General features: G+C 41.0%; 1 protein-coding gene across 2 annotated transcripts; it reads left to right on the plus strand.

Moving 5' to 3' along the window:
- The first annotated feature begins 13,494 nt into the window (after positions 1-13,494).
- LOC111964650 (golgin subfamily A member 7) lies at positions 13,495-20,290 on the plus strand. Of its 2 annotated transcripts, XM_023988497.2 has the most exons (6): positions 13,495-13,868; positions 14,217-14,342; positions 15,884-16,036; positions 16,522-16,623; positions 16,810-16,869; positions 17,190-20,290. In XM_023988497.2, the coding sequence occupies exons 1-5, from the start codon at positions 13,860-13,862 to the stop codon at positions 16,855-16,857; spliced, it is 438 nt and encodes a 145-aa protein (XP_023844265.1). In that variant the 5' UTR covers positions 13,495-13,859; the 3' UTR covers positions 16,858-16,869; positions 17,190-20,290. The 2 variants fall into 2 exon arrangements, 1 of the variants encoding a protein (XP_023844265.1); XR_002877413.2 differs by having other exon boundaries at positions 16,522-16,869.
- Positions 20,291-20,669: the final 379 nt, after the last annotated feature.

Here is a 20,669-nt window from a genome sequence, read left to right on the forward strand (position 1 = left end):
ATTCACCCAACTTATTGTGGAAGGCTACCCAAAACGTTTGACCCAAGTTAAACAATTTAAAGGCAATGCTACCAAATACTAATTGAGTTTATGTAAACTTCTGACCCACTGGGAATGTGATGAAAGAAATAAAAGCTGAAATAAATCGTTCTCTCTACTATTATTCTGACATTTCACATTCTTAAAATAAAGTGGTGATCCTAACTGACCTAAAACAGGGAATCTTTACTGGGATTAAATGTCAGGAATTGTGAAAAACTGAGTTTAAATGTATTTGGCTAAGGTGTATGTAAACTTCCGACTTCAACTGTATATACAATACTGTTCAAAAGTTTGTGGTCACTTAGAAATGTCCTTGTTTTGAAAGAAAAGCTAATTTTTTGTCCAATAAAATAAAATAGATCAGAAATACAGTGTTGACATTGTTAATGTTGTAATTGGCTGTTGTAGGTGGAAACGACTGATTTATTTAATGGAATATCTATATAGGCGTACAGAGGCCCATTATCTGGCCTTTAGACTAGTTGAGTATCTGGAGCAGCAGCATTTGTGGGTTGAACTACAGGCTCAAAATGGCCAGAAACAAAGAACTTTCTTCTGAAACTTGTCAGTCTATTCTTGTTCTGAGAAATGAAGGCTATTCCATGCGAGAAATTGCCAAGAAACTGAAGATCTCATACAACGCTGTGTACTACTCCCTTCACAGAACAGAGCAAACTGTCTCTAACCAGAATGGAAAGAGGAGTGGGAGGCCCCGGTGCACAACTGAGCAAGAGGACAAGTACATTCGTGTCTAGTTTGAGAAACAGAGGCCTCACAAGTCCTCAACTGGCAGCTTCATTAAATAGTACCTGCAAAACACCAGTCTCAACGTCAACAGTGAAGAGGCGACTCCGGGGGGGGGGCTTTTTTGGCGCTCCGGTACCGCTTGCCATGCCGCATTGGAGAGTCTATGACTTGGGTAGCTGAAGTTTTTTTGGGACACCACCTAGTATATAGGTCCTAGATGGCAGGAATTTTGCCCCAGTGATGTACTGGGCCATACACACTACCCTCTGTAGCGCCTTACGGTTGGATGCCGAGCTGTTGCCATAGCAGGCAGTGATTCAACCGGTCAGGATGCTCTCGATGGTGCTGTAGAACTTTTTGAGGATCTGGAGATCCATGCCAAATCTTTTCAGTCTCCTGAGGGGGGAAAGGTGTTGTTGTGCCCTCTTCACAACTGTGTTGGTGTGTTTGGACCATGTTAGTTTGTTGGTGATGTGGACGCCAAGGAACTTGAAGCTCTCAATCTGCTCCACTACAGCCCCGTCGATGTGAATGGGGGCGTGCTTGGCCCTCCTTTTCCTGTAGTCCACGATCAGCTCCTTTGTCTTGCTCACATTGAGGGAGAGGTTGTTGTCCTGGCACCATACTGCCCTATAGGCTGTCTCATTGTGGTCAGTGATCAGGCCTACCCCTGTTGTGTTGTCAGCAAATTTAATGATGGTGTTGGAGTCGTGCTTGGCCACGCAGTCGTGGGTGAATAGGGAGTACAGGAGGGGACTAAGCACACACCCCTAAGGATCAGCGTGGCAAATGTGTTGTTGCCTACCCTTACCACCTGGAGGCGGCCCGTCAGGAAGTCCAGGATCCAGTTGCAGAGGGAGGCGTTTAGTCCCAGGATCCTTAGCATAGTGATGAGCTTTGTGGGCACTATGGTGTTGAACGTTGAGTTGTAGTCAACGAACAACATTCTCACATAGGTGTTCCTTTTGTCCAGGTGGGATAGGGCAGTGTGGAGTGTGATTGAGTCATCTGTGGATCTGTTGAGGCGGTATGCGAATTGGAGTGGGTCTTGGGTGTTGAGTTTTTACTCTGAGAATTAGAACCTAACGGACATTATGAAAGCTTAACCAAGTTTAATTCTTCCCAGAGGGTCAATACAGCTGCATTAGACAAAACATGTTTCCACCAACACAAGTATATATACTCCAATTTAGATGCACTCCTCCTTCTCTCCAACCCTGACATCTGTTATGGTTCGACAGGAAGATGAGGTGATGGGATAATCAACCGTTACTCCTCCCTTAAGGTGACCTGACCTGACCTCAACCGCCTTGATGCCTAATCCTAAAATTTCCACCCGTGTCACCTATAGAAACTCCCTTAATTGCCTCCCCTCTACCCAGCACGTTCCAAAGCCATCTGGCTCCTACAGATAACCATTTAACTTCTAATGTAAAAACCAGTCTCTATCTCTCCTCAGATACTATAGTATTACTCCTGATGTATCATCTCTCTAGTATAACAATGTTCCATGTTTAACCCAGAATCTAACAAGGGTTTCCGGGATGATGGGGTTGATRTGAGCCATGACCAGCCTTTCAAAGCACTTCATGGCTACCGATGTGAGTGCTATGGGGCGGTAGTCATTTAGGCAGGTTACCTTCAGGCACAGGGACTATGGTGGTCTGCTTGAAACATGTACAGTAACAGTCAAAGGTTTGGACACACCTACTCATATAGTGAAAACAATAGTGGTCCTAAAACGGAACCTTGAGGAACACCGAAATGTACAGTTGATTTGTCAGAGGACAAACCATTCACAGAGACAAACTGATATCTTTCCGACAGATAAGATCTAAACCAGGCCAGAACTTGTCCGTGTAGACCAATTTGGGTTTCCAATCTCTCCAAAAGAATGTGGTGATCGATGGTATCAAAGGCAGCACTAAGGTCCAGTAGCACGAGGACAGATGCAGAGCCTCGGTCTGACGCCATTAAAAGGTCATTTACCACCTTCACAAGTGCAGTCTCAGTGCTGTGATGGGGTCTAAAACCAGACTGAAGCATTTCGTATACATTGTTTGTCTTCAGGAAGGCAGTGAGTTGCTGCGCAACAGCTTTTTCAATTTTTTTTGAGAGGAATGGAAGATTCGATATAGGCCGATAGTTTTTGAAATATTTTCTGGKTCAAGGTTTGGCTTTTTCAAGAGAGGCTTTATTACTGCCACTTTTAGTGAATTTGGTACACATCCGGTGGATAGAGATTGCAAAGTAAATGATTTGTATAAACTACCGGTCAAAAGTTTTAGAACACCTACTCATTTATGGGTTTTTCTTTATTTTTACTATTTTCTACATTGTAGAATAATAGTGAAGACATCAAAACTATGAAATAACACATATGGAATCATGTAGTAACCAAAAAAGTGTTAAACAAATCAAAATATATTTCAGATTTTAGATTCTTCAAAGTAGCCACCCTTTGCCTTGATGACAGCTTTGCACACTCTTGGCATTCTCTCAACCAGCTTCACCTTGAATGCTTTTCCAACAGTCTTGAATGAGTTCCCATGTATTCTGAGCACTAGTTGGCAGCTTTTCCTTCACTATGCGGTCCAATTCATCCCAAACCATCTCAATTGGGCTGAGGTTGTGTGATTGTGGAGGCCAGGTCAACTGATACAGCATTCCATCACTCCTTCTTGGTCAAAAAGCCCTTATACAGCCTGGAGGTGTGTTGGGTCATTGTCCTGTTGAAAAACAAATGATTGTCTCAATAAGCGCAAACCAGATAGGATGGCATATCGCTGCCCAATGCTGTGGTAACTATGCTGGTTAAGTGTGCCTTGAATTCTAAATAAATCACTGACAGTGTCACCAGCAAAGTACCCCCACACCATCACACCTCCTCCTCCATGCTTCACGGTGGGAACTACACATGCAGAGATCATCCATTCACCTACTCTGCATCTCACAAAGACACAGCGGTTAGAAACAAAAATCTCAAATTTGGACTGATCAGACCAAAGGACAGATTTCCACCGGTCTAATGTCCATTGCCCGTGTTTCTTGGCCCAAGCAAGTCTCTTCTTATTATTAGTGTCCTTTAGTAGTGGTTTCTTTGCAGCTATTAGAGGACTAAGGCCTGATTCACATGGTCTYCTCTGAACAGTTGATGTTGAGATGTGTCTGTTACTTGAACTCTGTGAAGCATTTATTTGGGCTGCAATTTATGAGTCTGGTAACTCTAATAAACTTATCCTCTGCAGCAGAGGTAACTCTGGGTCTTCCTTTCCTGTATCGGTCCTCATGAGAGCCAGTTTCATCATAGCGCTTGATGGTTTTTGCGACTGCACTTGAAGAAACTTTCAAAGTTATTGAAATTGTCCGCATTGACTGACCTTCATGTCTTAAAGTAATGATGACTGTCTTTTCTCTTTGCTTATTTCAGCTGTTCTTACCATAATCTGGACTTGGTCTTTTATCAAATAGGGCTATCTTCTGTGTACCACCCCTATCTTGTCACAACACAGCTGATAGGATCAAACGCATTAAGAAGGAAAGAAAATTCCACAAACTTTTAACAAGTGTCATGACTGTCCTGTGAGGATCTCCATGAGTCATATCAGCTTGGCAATGGTTGACAATAACAACATCCCCCACAGATCCCCACAGAGGGGAGGAGGGAACTGGTGTGGGGGTTTTGATACCTCCACACCCTGTCGTAAATTAAGGAGAAGGGGTGGCTCTTTCTCCCCCTTTAGTATCAACTAAAGGAATGTCCTATGTCTCTAGATACTTTTGCCGCCCAAAACTCTAACGTCCAAAAAGTGAATAACGGAACAATATTTCTACCATAACAATATGGGAAATGGTCAGAGGGAACTATGGAAAACAAATGTAATATTGGTTTTCATTTTGGGATGTCATTAAAAACTGTATGGATGAAATACTGTAACTTGGAAAGTATATCCCTTTTATCTGTCAAGTTTCCATACAATACGTTGTGCATATAATATGAAACAATTATTCATGTATTGTTGTTAACAGGAATGTGATTTTAGAAGGTATAAGATAATCTATCTCCTATAAACTGTGCATAAATAAGTAGCCACGCTCTGAGTGAGATTGGAGAGCTTTCCAGATGGATGGAGCCGTCCCCTTTGGCCAGAGTACATAAAAAGCCTTGGTAACGAAATTAACATTAGACCAGAAAAGCGTGGAGCGGTCGCTACACATCTGAAATGGTTGGAACTTTGAACCTCAACACRAGGTGAAGAAAATGAACTCACCTACCAGACCAGGACATCGGCAGTCTGCAGCTGCGCGTGTAAAGTGGTTTGGAACTTTGACTATCTACCCGAGGTGTAGAGAGGAGAACTCCCCTCTCAGACAATCACCGGTACAGCTAAGTATCTGTTCTGAGAAATGAACACCCAATGGAGACCGGACAACTAATAAGAAGGACATTGAGACCTCTTGTGGACAATCAGAGCCTTACACATGAGGAGACCCAAACAAACCCTTTTCCAAGGAGGCTTGGTTCCGACAAAGATAAACAACGAATGAAGGCATTCATACGTAAATACATTCATGATTTCTTACTCTAAATGGGCGGTGGTTCATGTGCCAAGTATTGGGATCATGTGAGAGTAGTTTCCAAGTGTATCTAAGTGTTGTGTCTCCCTTTCCCTTTCTCTCTACCCCTCCCTCTTTTGGTAAACAAGCAGTCATATTTTGTCAGTTCACTAGGGACCTTTGTCTCATGTAAAGGGCGTATGTTTATTCTGTGTTATTATTTAGTTAGCTAGTAAATAAATAATTCAACTAATTTGTGTAGTACTGAATCATGAGCAAGGCTGGGGTTTTTGCAGATCCCATAAGGTTACGACTATTCAGAATGATGATATGATAAGAGGTTATGATTAATATGTTGACTGTTTTATGGATGTTGTAGGTAAAGACCTTATAGAGTTTAATTCGGTAGATGGTAACTCTTTAAACAACTTATTCCGTGGTGCCCCAAATTAGTTATTTGTTCATTATTAATTGAATCGGGTAACAATTAAACATAGTTAGTGGATTAAATAAATAACAGTCATCAGATTAATGAAAGTAAAGTCACGACACAAGGCACAYCTGTTAATTGAAATGCATTCCAGGTGACTTCCTCATGAATCTGGTTGAGAGAATGCCAAGAGTGTGCAAAGCTGTCATCAAGGCAACAAGGCAAAGGGTGGCTACTTATTTGTTTAACACTTTTTTGGTTACTACATGATTCCATATGTGTTATTTCATAGTTTTGATGTTTTCACTATTATTCTACAATGTAGAAAATAGTAAAAAAATAAAGAAGAACCCTGGAATGAGTAGGTGTGTCCAAACTTTGACTGGTACTGTAGGCATTACAGACTCGGTCAGGGAGACGTTGAAAATGTCAGTGAAGACACTAACCAGTTCACTACACCCGCAATAAAAATTGCCTATTTATTGCCTTACCTCCCTTATCTTACCTTATTTGCACACACTGTATATATACTTTTTTTCTATTGTGTTATTGACTGTATGTTTGTTTATTCCATGTGTAACTCTGTTGTTGTTTGTGTCGCACTGCTTTGCTTTATCTTGGCCAGGTCGCAGTTGTAAATGAGAACTTGTTCTCAACTAGCCTACCTGGTTAAATAAAGGTGAAATATATATATTTTTTAAATAACATCTACTAAATATGTGTATGTGACCAATAAAATGTGATTTGATTTGATCAAAAACCCTTCCCTCCACATGGTATCATAAGCTTTCTCAATGTCAAAATACACAACACTCATCACCTCTTTTATTGACAGGGCCTTGGCTATCTCTGTACTAACTGTCACCAGGGCATCCATGGCAGACCCCCCTCTCCTGAAACCACTCTGTGCTACGCTCATCAAACCCCTAACTTCCACAAAATACATCATCCTACTCACTACCATCTTTTCCATCAACTTACACGTTGGAAGTCAGCGCGATGGGCCTAGGTTTTACAAATGGCAACACCACCGCACGTTTCCACCCGGCAGGTATCACCCCAGTCCTCCACACCTTATTATACAACCCTAACACTGCTTCCAACACACTGTTCGGTGCATGCTTAAACAACACATAACACACCCTATCTTCTCCAGGAGCAGTCCGCCCTCAAACACCCTTGTCATCTCAAACAGAAAACTCTGCATCCATAGCTTCTCCTGACTCCCCTTTTTCTGAAAACATCTCCATGCTCCTTTCAATCTAACCTACGTCTCCTCTTACTCTCATCACATAGGTGCTCACATCCATGAACCTCTAAAAAATGCACCACCTAGGACATTTGACATTTCTTTACTGGAATTCCGGCATTTTTACACTTCCACATAATGAAAACATTTTCTAAACCGCACCAATTTCAGTCCCTCAAGCAATAGTGGAGCAAAATTCCCACCATGCCTCCCTTTTCGCCGTCTTAATCGTTCTTCTCGTCATCGCTCTCTTCCTTCTGTCAAGCCATTATTAATTACCCGTAGAGCTATATCCCTTTCCTGCACCACCTATGAGCATTCATCTGTCCACCATGGCACTACCGGCTGTCTTCCTCCCCCAGAACACACTGGCACGGTCATATCTGCAGCTGATATAATTACAGACTTTACTGCCTCAGCGCACTCATTCGCAGACCCCTCCATTGGTCACTTTTGTCCCGCCCGCTCGTACTGCATTTACTTCTTCTTCGATGAGGTTTAACGGCGGTTGGCATCCAATACATTTTGCATTACCGCCACTAACTAGACTGGGGTATAACTCCGTTATACTTTGCTTAAAAAAAACAACATTAAAAAAGGAAATAAATCAACAAATACCCTACCATCTAACCCTACACTCATTAAAAACCCACCCCCCTACTCCACTATTTCAATCTATCTAGACCTATCTCAGGCCAACAGCCTGAAAGGACAGGACACCACCACTCAACACACCCTGTAACTCTTCTGACGTCAAGTCTCGTACACCCAAATACTTCTCTGCAGCTTCCACCATAACGTACATTTTCTGTGACTTGCGTCCCTGCCGTACAGTTGATAACCATTTCTATAAACGCTAAAAATCCAATCTTACTGAAGCATATCCCTTGTTGGCCTATCCCTCTGTACTGGTACAGTTCTACTACTCACACCACTCCTCTCAGGATACCTCCACCTTGACACATCTTCCTCTACTTTCCTCACTGCCTTAGCATATGACAACTTCTGCATTACTCTAACCCTGGTAACCTCAACCTGCCTCTCTCGCACCAGACATTTCTGATCCCCAGCCCCATGGGCACCGCTACAATTAATACATAGTGCTTCTTCCCTCAATGCTACACATTCCTTTGTCTCATGCCCTTCTGCACACTTCTCACACCTAGGAGCCTCCCTCCTACACACTTCTGCCACATGCCCATAAGCTTGACACCTGTAACACCATAATGTATTCGGCACAAAAGCTCATATGGGATAACTTATATATCCTAACATCACTTTGTCGGGCAAAGACTCAAAATCAAAACAAACACAAAAACAGACAAAGACTCTTCTGTTTCACCACTCACGCCACTGTGTCTGTGTCGCACCAAACGACGAGCATCACAGGAATCTTCCCCTTCAGTTGGTCAACTTTCACATTTACAACTACCCCAGTAATCACTCCTTTCAATGGCGCCCTTTTCTCGAGAGCAAAACAATTCACGTCTCTTGTCCCCATTTGTTTGAGCACCTGCTCCCTCTGACCAACAGGAACACAAACAATTAACACAAAACCATTTCTGGTGACCTTCACCGATTCCACAGCACCCAACTCTGTTTTCACCCACCCAGAAACCAAAAATGGATCAGCAAAAAGGCACCTCACTTCCATTTTTCCTCCTGTCTTAGATCTGACATACAGCTTGCTTATACAGCGCCTTCTGAAAGTTTTCAGACCCCTTGACTTTTTCAACATTTTGTTACGTTACAGCCTTATTCTAAAATTGATTAAATTGTTTTTTCCCCCCTCATCAATCTACACACAATACCCCATAATGACAAAGCAAAAACATTTTTGCTAACTCATATTTAAAAAAAAACCTGAAATATTCAATTTACATAAGTTTTCCGACCCTTTACTCAGTACTTTGTTGAAGCCCCTTTGACAGCGATTAAGCCTTGAGTCTTCTTGGGTATGACGCTACAAGCTTGGCACCCCTGTATTTGGGGAGTTTCTCACATTCTTCTCTGCAGATCCTCTCAAGCTATTTTCAGGTCTCTCCAGAGATGTTCAATTGGGTTCTGGCTGGGCCACTCAAGGACATTCAGAGACTTGTCCCTAAGCCAGTCCTGCATTGTCTTGGCTGTGTACTTAGGGTCATTGTCCTTTTGGAAGGTGAACTTTGGCCCCAGTCTGAGGTCATGAGCGCTCTGGAGCAGGTTTTCATTAAGGATCTCTCTGTACTTTGCTCCGTTCATCTTTGCCTCGATCCTGACTAGTCTCCCAGTCCCTGCCGCTGAAAAACATCCCCACAGCATGATGCTGCCATCCCCATGCTTCACCATCGGGATGATGCAAGGTTTACTCCAGATGTGACRCTTGGCATTCAAGCCAAAAAAGTTTGATCTTGGTTTCATCAGACCATAGAATCTTGTTTCTCATGGTCAGAAAGTCTTTAGGTGCCTTTTGGCTAACCTAGCTGGGCAGTGCATCTCTTGGTCTGTCTGTGTCTTGCTTGCTTGCCAGCCACTTCCAGGACTGTGTTCTGTGACTTTGTGCATGACAAAAGTGAGAGGGAAATACAACTATTTATTACGTTTGATAAACGGCAACGGGCAACAGTGTTTATAAACTGCAGCTTGAAAAAGATAACCGCATCGAGCGTGAACATGCGTTCATATGCGCGTGCACGAAATGAAACTTGCGCTTTCCAGCAGCAACCTCTGTCTGGACCAGTCCAGACAATATATGGGCGTGATGGCACTCCTCATAGGCTCACATCATTTTAAAACAAGACAACGATTATCAAGTATCTCAGTCAAGATTTAGTTACAACTCTGGACTAATGCAAGATGGAAAGCAATGGATTAACACTGACTATTGATTTATATATTGAATTTAAAATGTTGATTAGCTGGGCATACTGGGCAATATGGATGCACAGCTCTCAGTAAATAATAACCATCAAGTATTCAGCCAAGCCATAGTATAAATAGTATTTTATATTTTAAAATGTATGAAATCAAATCTGGGGGAGCCAGTTTGAATGGGCCTGATGCAGCTGATAAAATGTATAATAGTATTGTTATCTATAATTTACAGGTGCTATGCTTAAGTTTGTTAGTAGAGGATCATCAGCCAGTACAAGCACAGACTCAGTTGGTCCACATCCAGCCAGTACTAACACAGACCCAGTACAGCCGTCTTCAGCAAGTATTAACACAGACCCAGTACAGCCGTCTTCAGCAAGTACCAACACAGACTCAGTACAGCTGGCTTCAGCAAGTACTAACATAGACCCGTGAGCCATGTAAAGCCAAGGCAGCAGCTACTCTTCCTGGGGTCCAGAAAAATTAAGGCAGTTAAACAATTAAAAAAACATTACAATACATTCACAAAAGATTTCACAACACACTAAGTGTATGCCCTCAGGCCCCTACTCCACTACCACATATCTACAACACAAAATCCATGTGTAAAAAATCTAATCTAATCAAATGTATTGGTCACATACACATGGTTAGCAGATGTTATTGCGAGTGTAGCGAAATGCTTGTGCTTCTAGTTCCAACAGTGCAGCAACATCTAACAAGTAACATCTAATAATTCCACAACAAATACCTAATACACACAAATCTAAATAAAGGAATGGAATAAGAATATATAAATATATGGATGAGCAATGTCAGAGCACATAGGCTAAGATGCAATAGTATAGAATACAGTATATACATATGAGATGAGTAATGCAAGATATGTAAACACTTTTAAAGTGGCATTATTAAACTGACTAGTGTTCCATTTATTAAAGTAGCCAATGATTTCAAGTCTGTATGTAGGCAGCAGCATCTCTGTGTTAGTGATGGCTGTTTAACAGTCTGATGGCCTTGAGATAGAAGCTGTTTTTCAGTCTTTCGGTCCCAGCTTTGATGAACCTGTACTGACCTCGCCTTCTGGATGATAGCGAGGTGAACAGGCAGTGGCTTGGGTGGTTGTTGTCCTTGATTATCTTTTTGGCCTTCCTGTGACATCGGGTGCTGTAGGTGTCCTGGAGGGCAGGTAGTTTGCCCCTGGTGATGCGTTGTGCAGACCGCACCACCCTCTGGAGAGCCCTGCGGTTGTGGGCGCTGCAGTTGCCGTACCAGGCGGTGATACAGCCCGACAGGATGCTTTCAATTGTGCATCTGTAAAAGTTTGTGAGGGTTTTAGTTGACAAGCCACAGTTCTACCAGCCTCCTGAGGTTGAAGAGGCACTGTTGTGCCTTCTTCACCACACTGTCTATGTGGGTGGACTATTTCAGTTTGTCGGTGATGTTGTAAGTCGCTCTGGATAAGAGCGTCTGCTAAATGACTTAAATGTAAATGTAAATGTAATGTGAACGCCAAGGAACTTTCCACCTTCTCCACTGCTGTCMTGTCGATGTGGATAGGGGGGTGCTCCCTCTTCTGTTTCCTGAAGTCCACGATAATCTCCTTTGTTTTGTTGACAATGAGTGAGAGGTTATTTTCCTGACACCACACTCCGAGAGCGCTAACCTCCTCCCTGTAGGCTGTCTCGTCGTTGTTGGTAATCAATCCTACTACTGTTGTATCGTCTGCAAACTTGATGATTGAGTTGGAGGTRCATGGCCAAGCAGTCATGGGGGAACAGGGAGTACAGGATGGGGCTGAGCACACACCCTTGTGGGGCCCCAGTGTTGAGGATCAGCGAAGTGGAGATGTTGTTTCCTACCTTCACCACCTTAGGGCGGCCCTTCAGGAAGTCCAGGACCCAATTGCACAGGGCGGGGTTGAGGCCCAGGGCCTCAAGCTTAATGATGAGTTTGGAGGGTACTATGGTGTTGAATGCTGAGCTATAGTCAATGAACAGCATTCTTACATAGGTATTCCTCTTGTCCAGATGGGATAGGGCAGTGTGCAGTGTGATGGTGATTGCATTGTCTGTGGACCTGTTGGGGCGGTAAGCAAATTGAAGTGGGTCTAGGGTGACAGGTAAGGTGGAGGTTATATGATCCTTAACTAGCCTCTCAAAGCACTTCATGATGACGGAAGTGAGTGCTACAGGGCGATAGTCATTTAGTTCAGTTACCTTTACATTCTTGGGTACAGGAACAATGGTGGCCATCTTGAAGCATGTGGGGACAGCAGACAGGGATAGGGAGAGATTGAATATGTCCGTAAACACACCATACGTGTGTATAGTGCGTATGTTATCGTGTGTGTGTATGCATATGTCTGTGCCTATGTTTGTGTTACTTTACAGTCCCTGCTTTTACATTGAACCCCCCCTCCCTTTTGTACACTGCTGCTACTCGCTGTTTATTATCTATGCATAGTCACTTCACCCCTACCAACATGTACAAATTACCTTCAACTAACCTGTACCCCCACACACTGACTCGGTACCGGTACCCCCTGTATATAGCCTTGTTATTGTTATTGTGATACTTGTTATTCTTATTTTTTACTTTAGTCTATTTGGTAAATATTTTCTTAACTCTTCTTGAACTGCACTGTTGGTTAAGGGCTTGTAAGTAAGCATTTCACGGTAAGGTCTACACTTGTTGTATTTGGCACATTGATTTGTTCCAGAATGTGTATTATTTACTGTTTTTTTAAATAAAATTTTACTGCTTGGATCAGTTACTTGATGTGGAATAGAGTTCCATGTAGTCATGGCTCTATGTARTACCGTGCGCCTCTCATAGTCTGTTCTGGACTTGGGGACTGTGAAGAGACCTCTGGTGGCATGTCTTGTGGGGTATGCATGGGTGTCCGAGCTGTGTGCCAGTAGTTCTAACAGACAGCTCGGTGCATTCAACATGTCAATATCTCTCACAAATACAAGTATTGATGAAGTTAATCTCTCCTCCACTTTGAGCCAGGAGAGATTGACATGCACATTATTCATGTTAGCTCTCTGTATACATCCAAGGGCCAGCCGTGCTGCCCTGTTCTGAGCCAATTGCAAWTTTCCTAAGTCCTTCTTGGTGGCACCTGACTACACAACTGAACAATAGTCAGGTGCGACAAAACTAGGACCTGTGTGACATGCCTTGTTGATAGTGCTGTTTAGAAGGTAGAGTAGGGATTTATTATGGACAGACTTCTCCCCATTTTAGCTACTGTTGTATCAATATGTTTTTCTCCTGAGTAGAATGGACCACCCTTTTACTGTGACACAACAGTACAAGCAATTATGTACTGTGCAATAAATGTACACACATTAAAAAACATTGTTGACAAATAACTGACATAATATCTTATAGGAATATTTTCAATAATTCTTTGTATGATAAGTAGTATCAAATATATCGATAGTTATGCAAATTTCTTATCATTTTCGCCCTAGTTATTCTTTTAGAAAGTATGTAGGAAAGGACTCTAATTCTAAAGGATTCCAAAAATCCGTGACCCGGAAGTGCGTAGTTATTCTTGCCCGCGTCACAGGGGTGTCATGCAGCGTTCAAAACAACTGGGAGTTCGGAACTCGGTCCCGGAAATCTCTGACTTCCGAGCTTTTAAAACAACTGAGAACTCGGAGAAAAAAATATATTTTAACGGTTATCGAACTGGGAATTCCAACTCGGGAACTCGGGCCTTTGTCTTGAACTCCGACTTTCCGACCTTAAGATAACTKAAGTCATGATTTTACCTCGTATTTTTTTCGAGTTCCTAGTTGTTTTGAACGCGGCACTAGAAAGAAGCACTAGTTCCGGAGTTGGAATTCCGAGTTTAATGACCATTCAAATCGATTGTTCCTAGTCAGAGCTCGTTTTTCCCCGAGTTCCCAGTTGGTTTGAACGCGGCAGTAGTGAGCTAGCTGGAGGAAGGAACACTCACAGTCCACTATGGCGGAGGTAAATTGCGTTCACATTTGTGTTTTAACTGTGTGTATTGAGACAATTACAACTATATTATAAGCCGTGTCTGACGAAATTAGATATCACCATTTGGTGGCTGCCTGTACTGTGGTGCTTGGTCTACTAGCCTAGCAAACTAGGTACGTTAGTTAGCTCTCTGCCTGTCCAGGGCCCGGTTTCCCAAAAACATCTTAAGGCCCATAAAAGTCTGTCTGAAGCAGAGATATGTAACGTTAGYTAGCTAGCTTTTCCCATTAACTCAATAACTGATGGATTCAAGTGATCCCATGAGATGTTTTCTCAAGTCATGCTTTCCTCACTTAATTTATGCTTTACCCCACCCAGACGCACAGTTTGCAGGAGCTGCAGCAACAAGCAGCCGTCGCCTCCAAAGTGTATGTCCAGAGGGACTACAACTCGGGTAAAATCTGCAAGTTCCAGACCAAGTTCCCCTCGGAGCTGGAGTCCAGGGTATGATAACGCACTAGTGCTGAGCGATTCGGTTCGATTATAAACAAATAATCACGGTTTTWGATTGTTTTTGTTTTACATTAAATGCACWAGGCATTGTGGGTTGAATGCTGGAACRCAGAATAAAACAATAAGTCACATGATGGTATAGCTGGCCCTTTACTGCTTATCACCTATTAACCATCATTTTTTCACAACTTTAATAAAATATTTCAGTTTTGTATATTACATTTTTATTTTATAGAGCTGATGCCTATGCTATCTGACTATTTTATAAGTACTAACGTTAAATACTTAATAATATATATCTAATGTTAGCTAAATGTAGTAATTAATTAATTGGCTACATTTCTTTAAATGGACAATTCTGTTAACTGTCTTGTGCAAGTTTTGAATTGACACAATACCTGTTAGCAAAGGTGTCAGCTAGAGATGGCGTGCAGGAGCTTTGCGTGATGTCTACTTTGATGCTAATTAGCATTTTCAAATCTGAGAGTAAGTAGAGACAAATATATTGATTAATGTCACCTTGTCCAAGTGAGATTTACATGGTTATCAAAACGTCACGCCAGGGTAAGCCTACACGAAATACAGCGCTTATTTGAAGTGTTTCAAAAATACCCTATGGTGGAAAAACGAGTGGAACCATTTCCATATTTGACCGCTAGGTTTTATGGGTATTATGACACCTCCACTGTGGGGCTCTATATATCACCTCACAATCGCACATCCTTCTCTCTTTGGTAGCAGGCTTAAAACAAACAGACCAGACAAGTAGATGCGCAATTGATTATTGACCACATTTTATGCACTAAACTATAAAATATTAGACTGTTGGAAACAGCAACTCCCTACTACATCGCACAGTTCAGGCTGGATCTGATTTATCTCTAGAGAAACTGTGTGATGTGCGCATTGAACTCACAGAAGGAAAAAAACGAAATGGAATTMAAAAAGACGAAATGGAATTCAAATAATTGAACTGATGCCGGTCAATTAGTTGTTTTTAAAAACGGGGGGAAATGGGAAAATACCTGAAATTCCGGTTAATCGCTCAGCACTTTAACACACACGCACACAGATTTGGTTTGGCCGGTAGGGATATCCTTGTCCCATCGCGCACCAGCGACTCCTGTGGCGGGCCGGGCGCAGTRCGYGCTAACTAAGGTTGCCAGGTGYACGGTGTTTCCTCCGACACATTGGCKGGCTTCCGGGTTGGATGCGCGCTGTGTTAAGAAGCAGTGTGGCTTGGTTGGGTTGTGTTTCGGAGGACGCATGGCTTTCGTCTCTCCCGAGCCCGTACGGGAGTTGTAGCGATGAGACAAGATAGTAATTACTAACAATTGGATACCACGAAATACAGTGTTCACCCTTATTAGCACCTGAATTAGTATGTATGGAAACAACTAGCTACTCATCTGTTTCCTTTTCAAATGTGTACATTTGATCATGCAAATATATGATATATGACCTTTTACTGAGGGGTTGGTGGGCATTATTTTTTCAGGTTGATAAGCAGCAGGTGGGCATTATTTTTTCAGGTTGATAAGCAGCAGTTTGAGGAGACGATGCAGACACTTAACAACCTTTACGCAGAGGCTGAGAAAATTGGTGGCAAGTCTTACCTGGAGGGCTGCTTGGCCTGCATGACAGCCTACACAATCTTCCTCTGTATGGAGACCCACTATGAGAAAGTAGGTCCCTAAGTCTTTTACTTTACTGACTTTATTGTCCCTGTGGGGAAATTTTGTTGCAGTATCATGTACACGTTTAAATACAAAACTAATTGACGGTACAACTTTCATAAGTTACATACCAATAAAAAGAGACTAGCCTGCTGGCCTTACTGGGTTSATAGGAATATTAGCACAAGCTATTTAGGAGCGATATCACACCTGGYGCAAATKTATTGTCTAGTTCAGTTTTTTCCTGCCGAGGGGATAAATAGAACTAGACAATATGTAGGCCAAGGGTTGGTATAATAATAAAATTAAAAAGCAATCTGGGTCCCAAATGTCACCCTATGGGTCCTGGTCAAAAGTATTGCACTTTTTAGGGAAAAGGGTGTCATTTGGGACTTAACCAATGTTGAATGACACGTGGACCAGTGGCCATATTGGATGTAGTCTTTGAGGCCAAGCCATGAATGGGTGAAAGGGCTTACTTTTTTTGTCTCTAGGTATTGAAGAAAATCGCTAGGTTCGTCAAGGAGCAGAATGAGAAGATCTACGCTCCTCTGGGACTCCTGCTGACAGACCCAATAGAGAGAGGTCTCAGGGTTGTATCCATTACTGTCTTTGAKGCTCACACAAACAGAGGGTACATCCCAAATTGCCCTGGTCTGGTCAAAAGTAGTGCGCTATATAGGGTATAGGATGCCATTTGGGRSACACACTCAGACCTTTCTTGTGTACCCTTCTTTAATGTCCTGCTGGATCCCAGTTTCCTTAACTAACCCCCTCACCAGGTTGAAATCACCATTTTTGAGGACAGAAGTATTGGCTCCGGAAGATGAACCACACCAAAGGTGAGTGTTGTCAGGGAAATCATTCACCTCATTGAAATGAGCTTTCTTCTCAACCTGCACTCTTAACAGGGGATATCAATGGAAAAATGTACTAAGTTTCACAGCAACCTCACTAAAGTTTCTAAATAACTAGAAAGGATGGAAGAATATTGACTTGTAGATGCTGTCAAATGACATGTCTTGATTCCCTCTGGTTAACGAGCAGCAATTATAAGAAATGTTATTTCACGATCACAGCTCTTGGCCTACAGCTATAAGCTATCAAGACTTCCTTCACAGTATTCTTAATTTGACATTTGTTTGTTTTTGCTCTCATGCAGGATGGCCTATTTGACCTGGTGCATCCCAATTATCTCACCACACCCATCAATAATTCCTTCTGGATGTAGATGGATGTCCTTCTGGATGTAGATGATTGTTTTTATTTATTTCACAAAAGGGATGGGCTATGTGTGCTAGGAATCTATATCCCGCTGAAACAAACACTCCCTGTTTTTACATGTTTATTGAGATTATTAATTTGAACATGTGAAAATGTCTTATTCTAGTTAACCAAGACCACACCTTTAGTATGAATGGTGCTGTTTTGTTTTATATTGCCATTTTAAACTCTTACTCATTAAAGGTGCATTGTGTAATATCTCCAAATACTAATAGCCTTTAAAGGTATAGTTCACCCACAGTTTTTAAACCTGTGTTTAATATACCCTCTTTGGTTCACCAAAATTACAACATTAGCAAGATGGTTCCTTACCTTGACAGTAGTCTACGGGCCAGGAGAAACTGTAATCCACAACAATACATATTTTTCTACTAAGCTGCTGACACCAACTGGGTGATTCTCACGAAGCTGGCACTTTACAACAAGAAATAAACTTATTTTCCACCATAATTCCTCTAAGATTAGGATCTCTAGTTATTTATTTCATAATTATTATGTTTATTTATCAGATATTATGCATTTCCACAACTACCAATGCAAACATTTTCATTACCGCCAAAATTTTCGAATTCCCAAAAAAGTAATAAACCAATTTCTATATATTTTGTAACATTGCTCACCTAATGAAAAGGCCTGAGTTAAACACTGAAAACAAATATATTTCAAATTAAATTATTCATGTGTTTTTTAATTTTTCATTACTGCAACGCACAACCTTTTCTGAATCTTGTTTTTTGGTAATAATTACTTGTTTTTATGTAAACCTATTTGGATAAAGAACAAAAGGCACACTATCAGATGAAGTGAAAATTACAAGTATACATTTAACCTTTTGTAGTATTTCCTAAATATTGGTTTATTACGGTAATGAAAAGCTGGATCCGGAAATGAGAATACATGTTTTGGTAATGAGTGTTGCATAGTTTGCAGTTTAAAAACTGTACTGAGCTCTGTTAGTCATCATCAAAATGTGTCATTTGTCAATCCCAAATGATTTGGGTAATATGAAAATCACTGGTCTTAATACAATTGACTAAAATCCCTTCATTTAGCATAAGTACTGTAATTACGTGCATGTATTTTCAAAAGTGAAAGTGGACTTAAGCATAAAACGGTGACTTTCTTTTTTTTACAGGTAATATTGGTGTATTAGGATGTGGATATGTGTGGTTCTAAGGTATTTTAGCTGGGTTTCTAAATTGAATGGCATCTTATGGGCAAATGGCATAACATGATATGTCTATAAAGTATCTAAATATGTGGGATTTTAACTTAGAAATGGGGGATATCCTCCTTTAAGTGGCGGGGCTGCTCTTTGTTGAAACAAACTCCAGATTGTGGCTTTAAGTAAATTAAATGGGGTTTACACCCATAATTCTTTGATCCTACTTAATCGAATAACTGATGTTTTACCAAAAATCTATACAATAGGTGTAATCTGTAGTTCTGGTAAATAATTAGTTACCACCACAGCACACCCATTGACTATACATTAAAATTAGGTTATTATCGTTACCCGAAATTAAGTTTCTCATTAACGAAAGACCTAAGTGATGCGGTAATGAGAGGCACTTAGCTCAGTCTGCTGTTTCCTATTGCTTGCAAACAATTGACCACATCACTAAAGCCCATTCATGCCTCCATGCTGGTAAGGTGACAGTTCTCTACGTTTTCCCCAATATGAGCTTTTTTCTCATTTTGGTAATGAGGTTGTAAAGGGGAGAATAAGATCCTCATTCTGAAGACAAATAAAGATTAAATTAACTTGTGTTCATGTAAGGACTACTTCTCTAGATGATGCATCATGGGTGAATAAAACTATAAAAAAATGAATATAGGAGTTTTTACAGCCATTTGAAAAAGTTTTACGGTAATGAGAAACATGTCCACAGACAGTTTTTACGTAAAAAATATTATAGTTTAATGTAAACTTCAACTAGTAAATCATTTTTATGATTTATCCTCAAACTACAGAAACATATTGTGTTTGTTCAAATAAGTTAGGTTTTTCTAGTATTAGTAGTACCATTTTGTAAAATGACCCAATTTGGGGTGAAAATGTAAGGCAATATGCCATAAACTAAGCATCTTAGAATTCTGAATGATTGTTGCAGATGCATCATGGTTTTATAACTCAATTTGTTACTGCCATGGTTAAAACTTGTTTCATGAGAATCACCCAACTGCTAACTTGAGCATTAATGACCAAAAACAATGAGAGGGGAATGGGGCAGTTCTAGCGCATTCCAACTTGTGGATTTTTGTTCTTGGCGGTTGCAAACTTAACAGTAACAACATTTCAATCCTGTTTATGATTTGTAATTTCCGGTATTACTAAATTGTACTCCTCAAAAACCAACAAAGTTCATGCTAAAATGTGACATACTGCACCTTTTATTCAGCCTCCTGTCATTTTGTATGATATTTTCATGAAGAGAACTAATAGAGTTGGTGTGGGTGTACTTTTGGTCACCTTAGATGCGGGCTATTCAATATGAACTTGTTTCGTATGCATCATGTTGTGTGGGTCTGCATAATATCATGAAGATGTCTGTTCTGTAGTGACTGTTAACCAGTGTTTTAAGCACACAGGTTACCTGTTATTGCCAATATGAATCAGGTTTTTACATTGGCTAGTTTAATTTATGAATGTGTAAGAAAAGGTTCAAAATCACTTACCTAGATCTGACCTCAATATTGTCACTGCTTAGCTTGACTAAATGTGAATTGACAGGAATTGGGACTCCAACCCTGACTGTGGTTTAACATAATTATGAAGAGTTTTTAGACTACCCCATATCCTTGATGTTGTCCAATTATGGGTAAATAATTATTGACCACAACACAAAATCGCCTCAGAAACCTTAAGCATGCTTTGACTCTCAATGGTGTATACGACTGCCTGTTAATTCCTAATTATTGTTTGTTCTTATATGTACTGTATCTATTAATAAACTATTTTCTTGAAAAATCTGAAAAGCCATACTCAATTAAATCTAGCATACATCAAATTGCATACATTTTTGTTTTTACTAGATCGCCTGTGATGGTAGCTAGCTAGACAAAATGGCAAATGAGTCCTTACCATTTTTAATAGCAGTTAACAATATTCTGCATTCAATGGCATAATCGTTCTTTAGCAATATAATGAAATGCAGTTTATGGATACATTCTGCGCCTGCTCATAAGGGGGTGCATTTACACAGATGGAACCAACCGTAATTATTTGGAAGGGGCTGGCTACTTTTTCTGTTCTTTAAGCGTTGGGTGCCTATGGTTGGTTGTGGTGTTGGGTGTCTGTTGTGTTCAAAGGTTGTAATGCTTTAACCATGTACATTTCTCTCAGACAAGGTGACTT

This window comes from Salvelinus sp. IW2-2015, linkage group LG1, assembly GCF_002910315.2.
Source record: "Salvelinus sp. IW2-2015 linkage group LG1, ASM291031v2, whole genome shotgun sequence".
NCBI lineage: Eukaryota > Metazoa > Chordata > Actinopteri > Salmoniformes > Salmonidae > Salvelinus > Salvelinus sp. IW2-2015.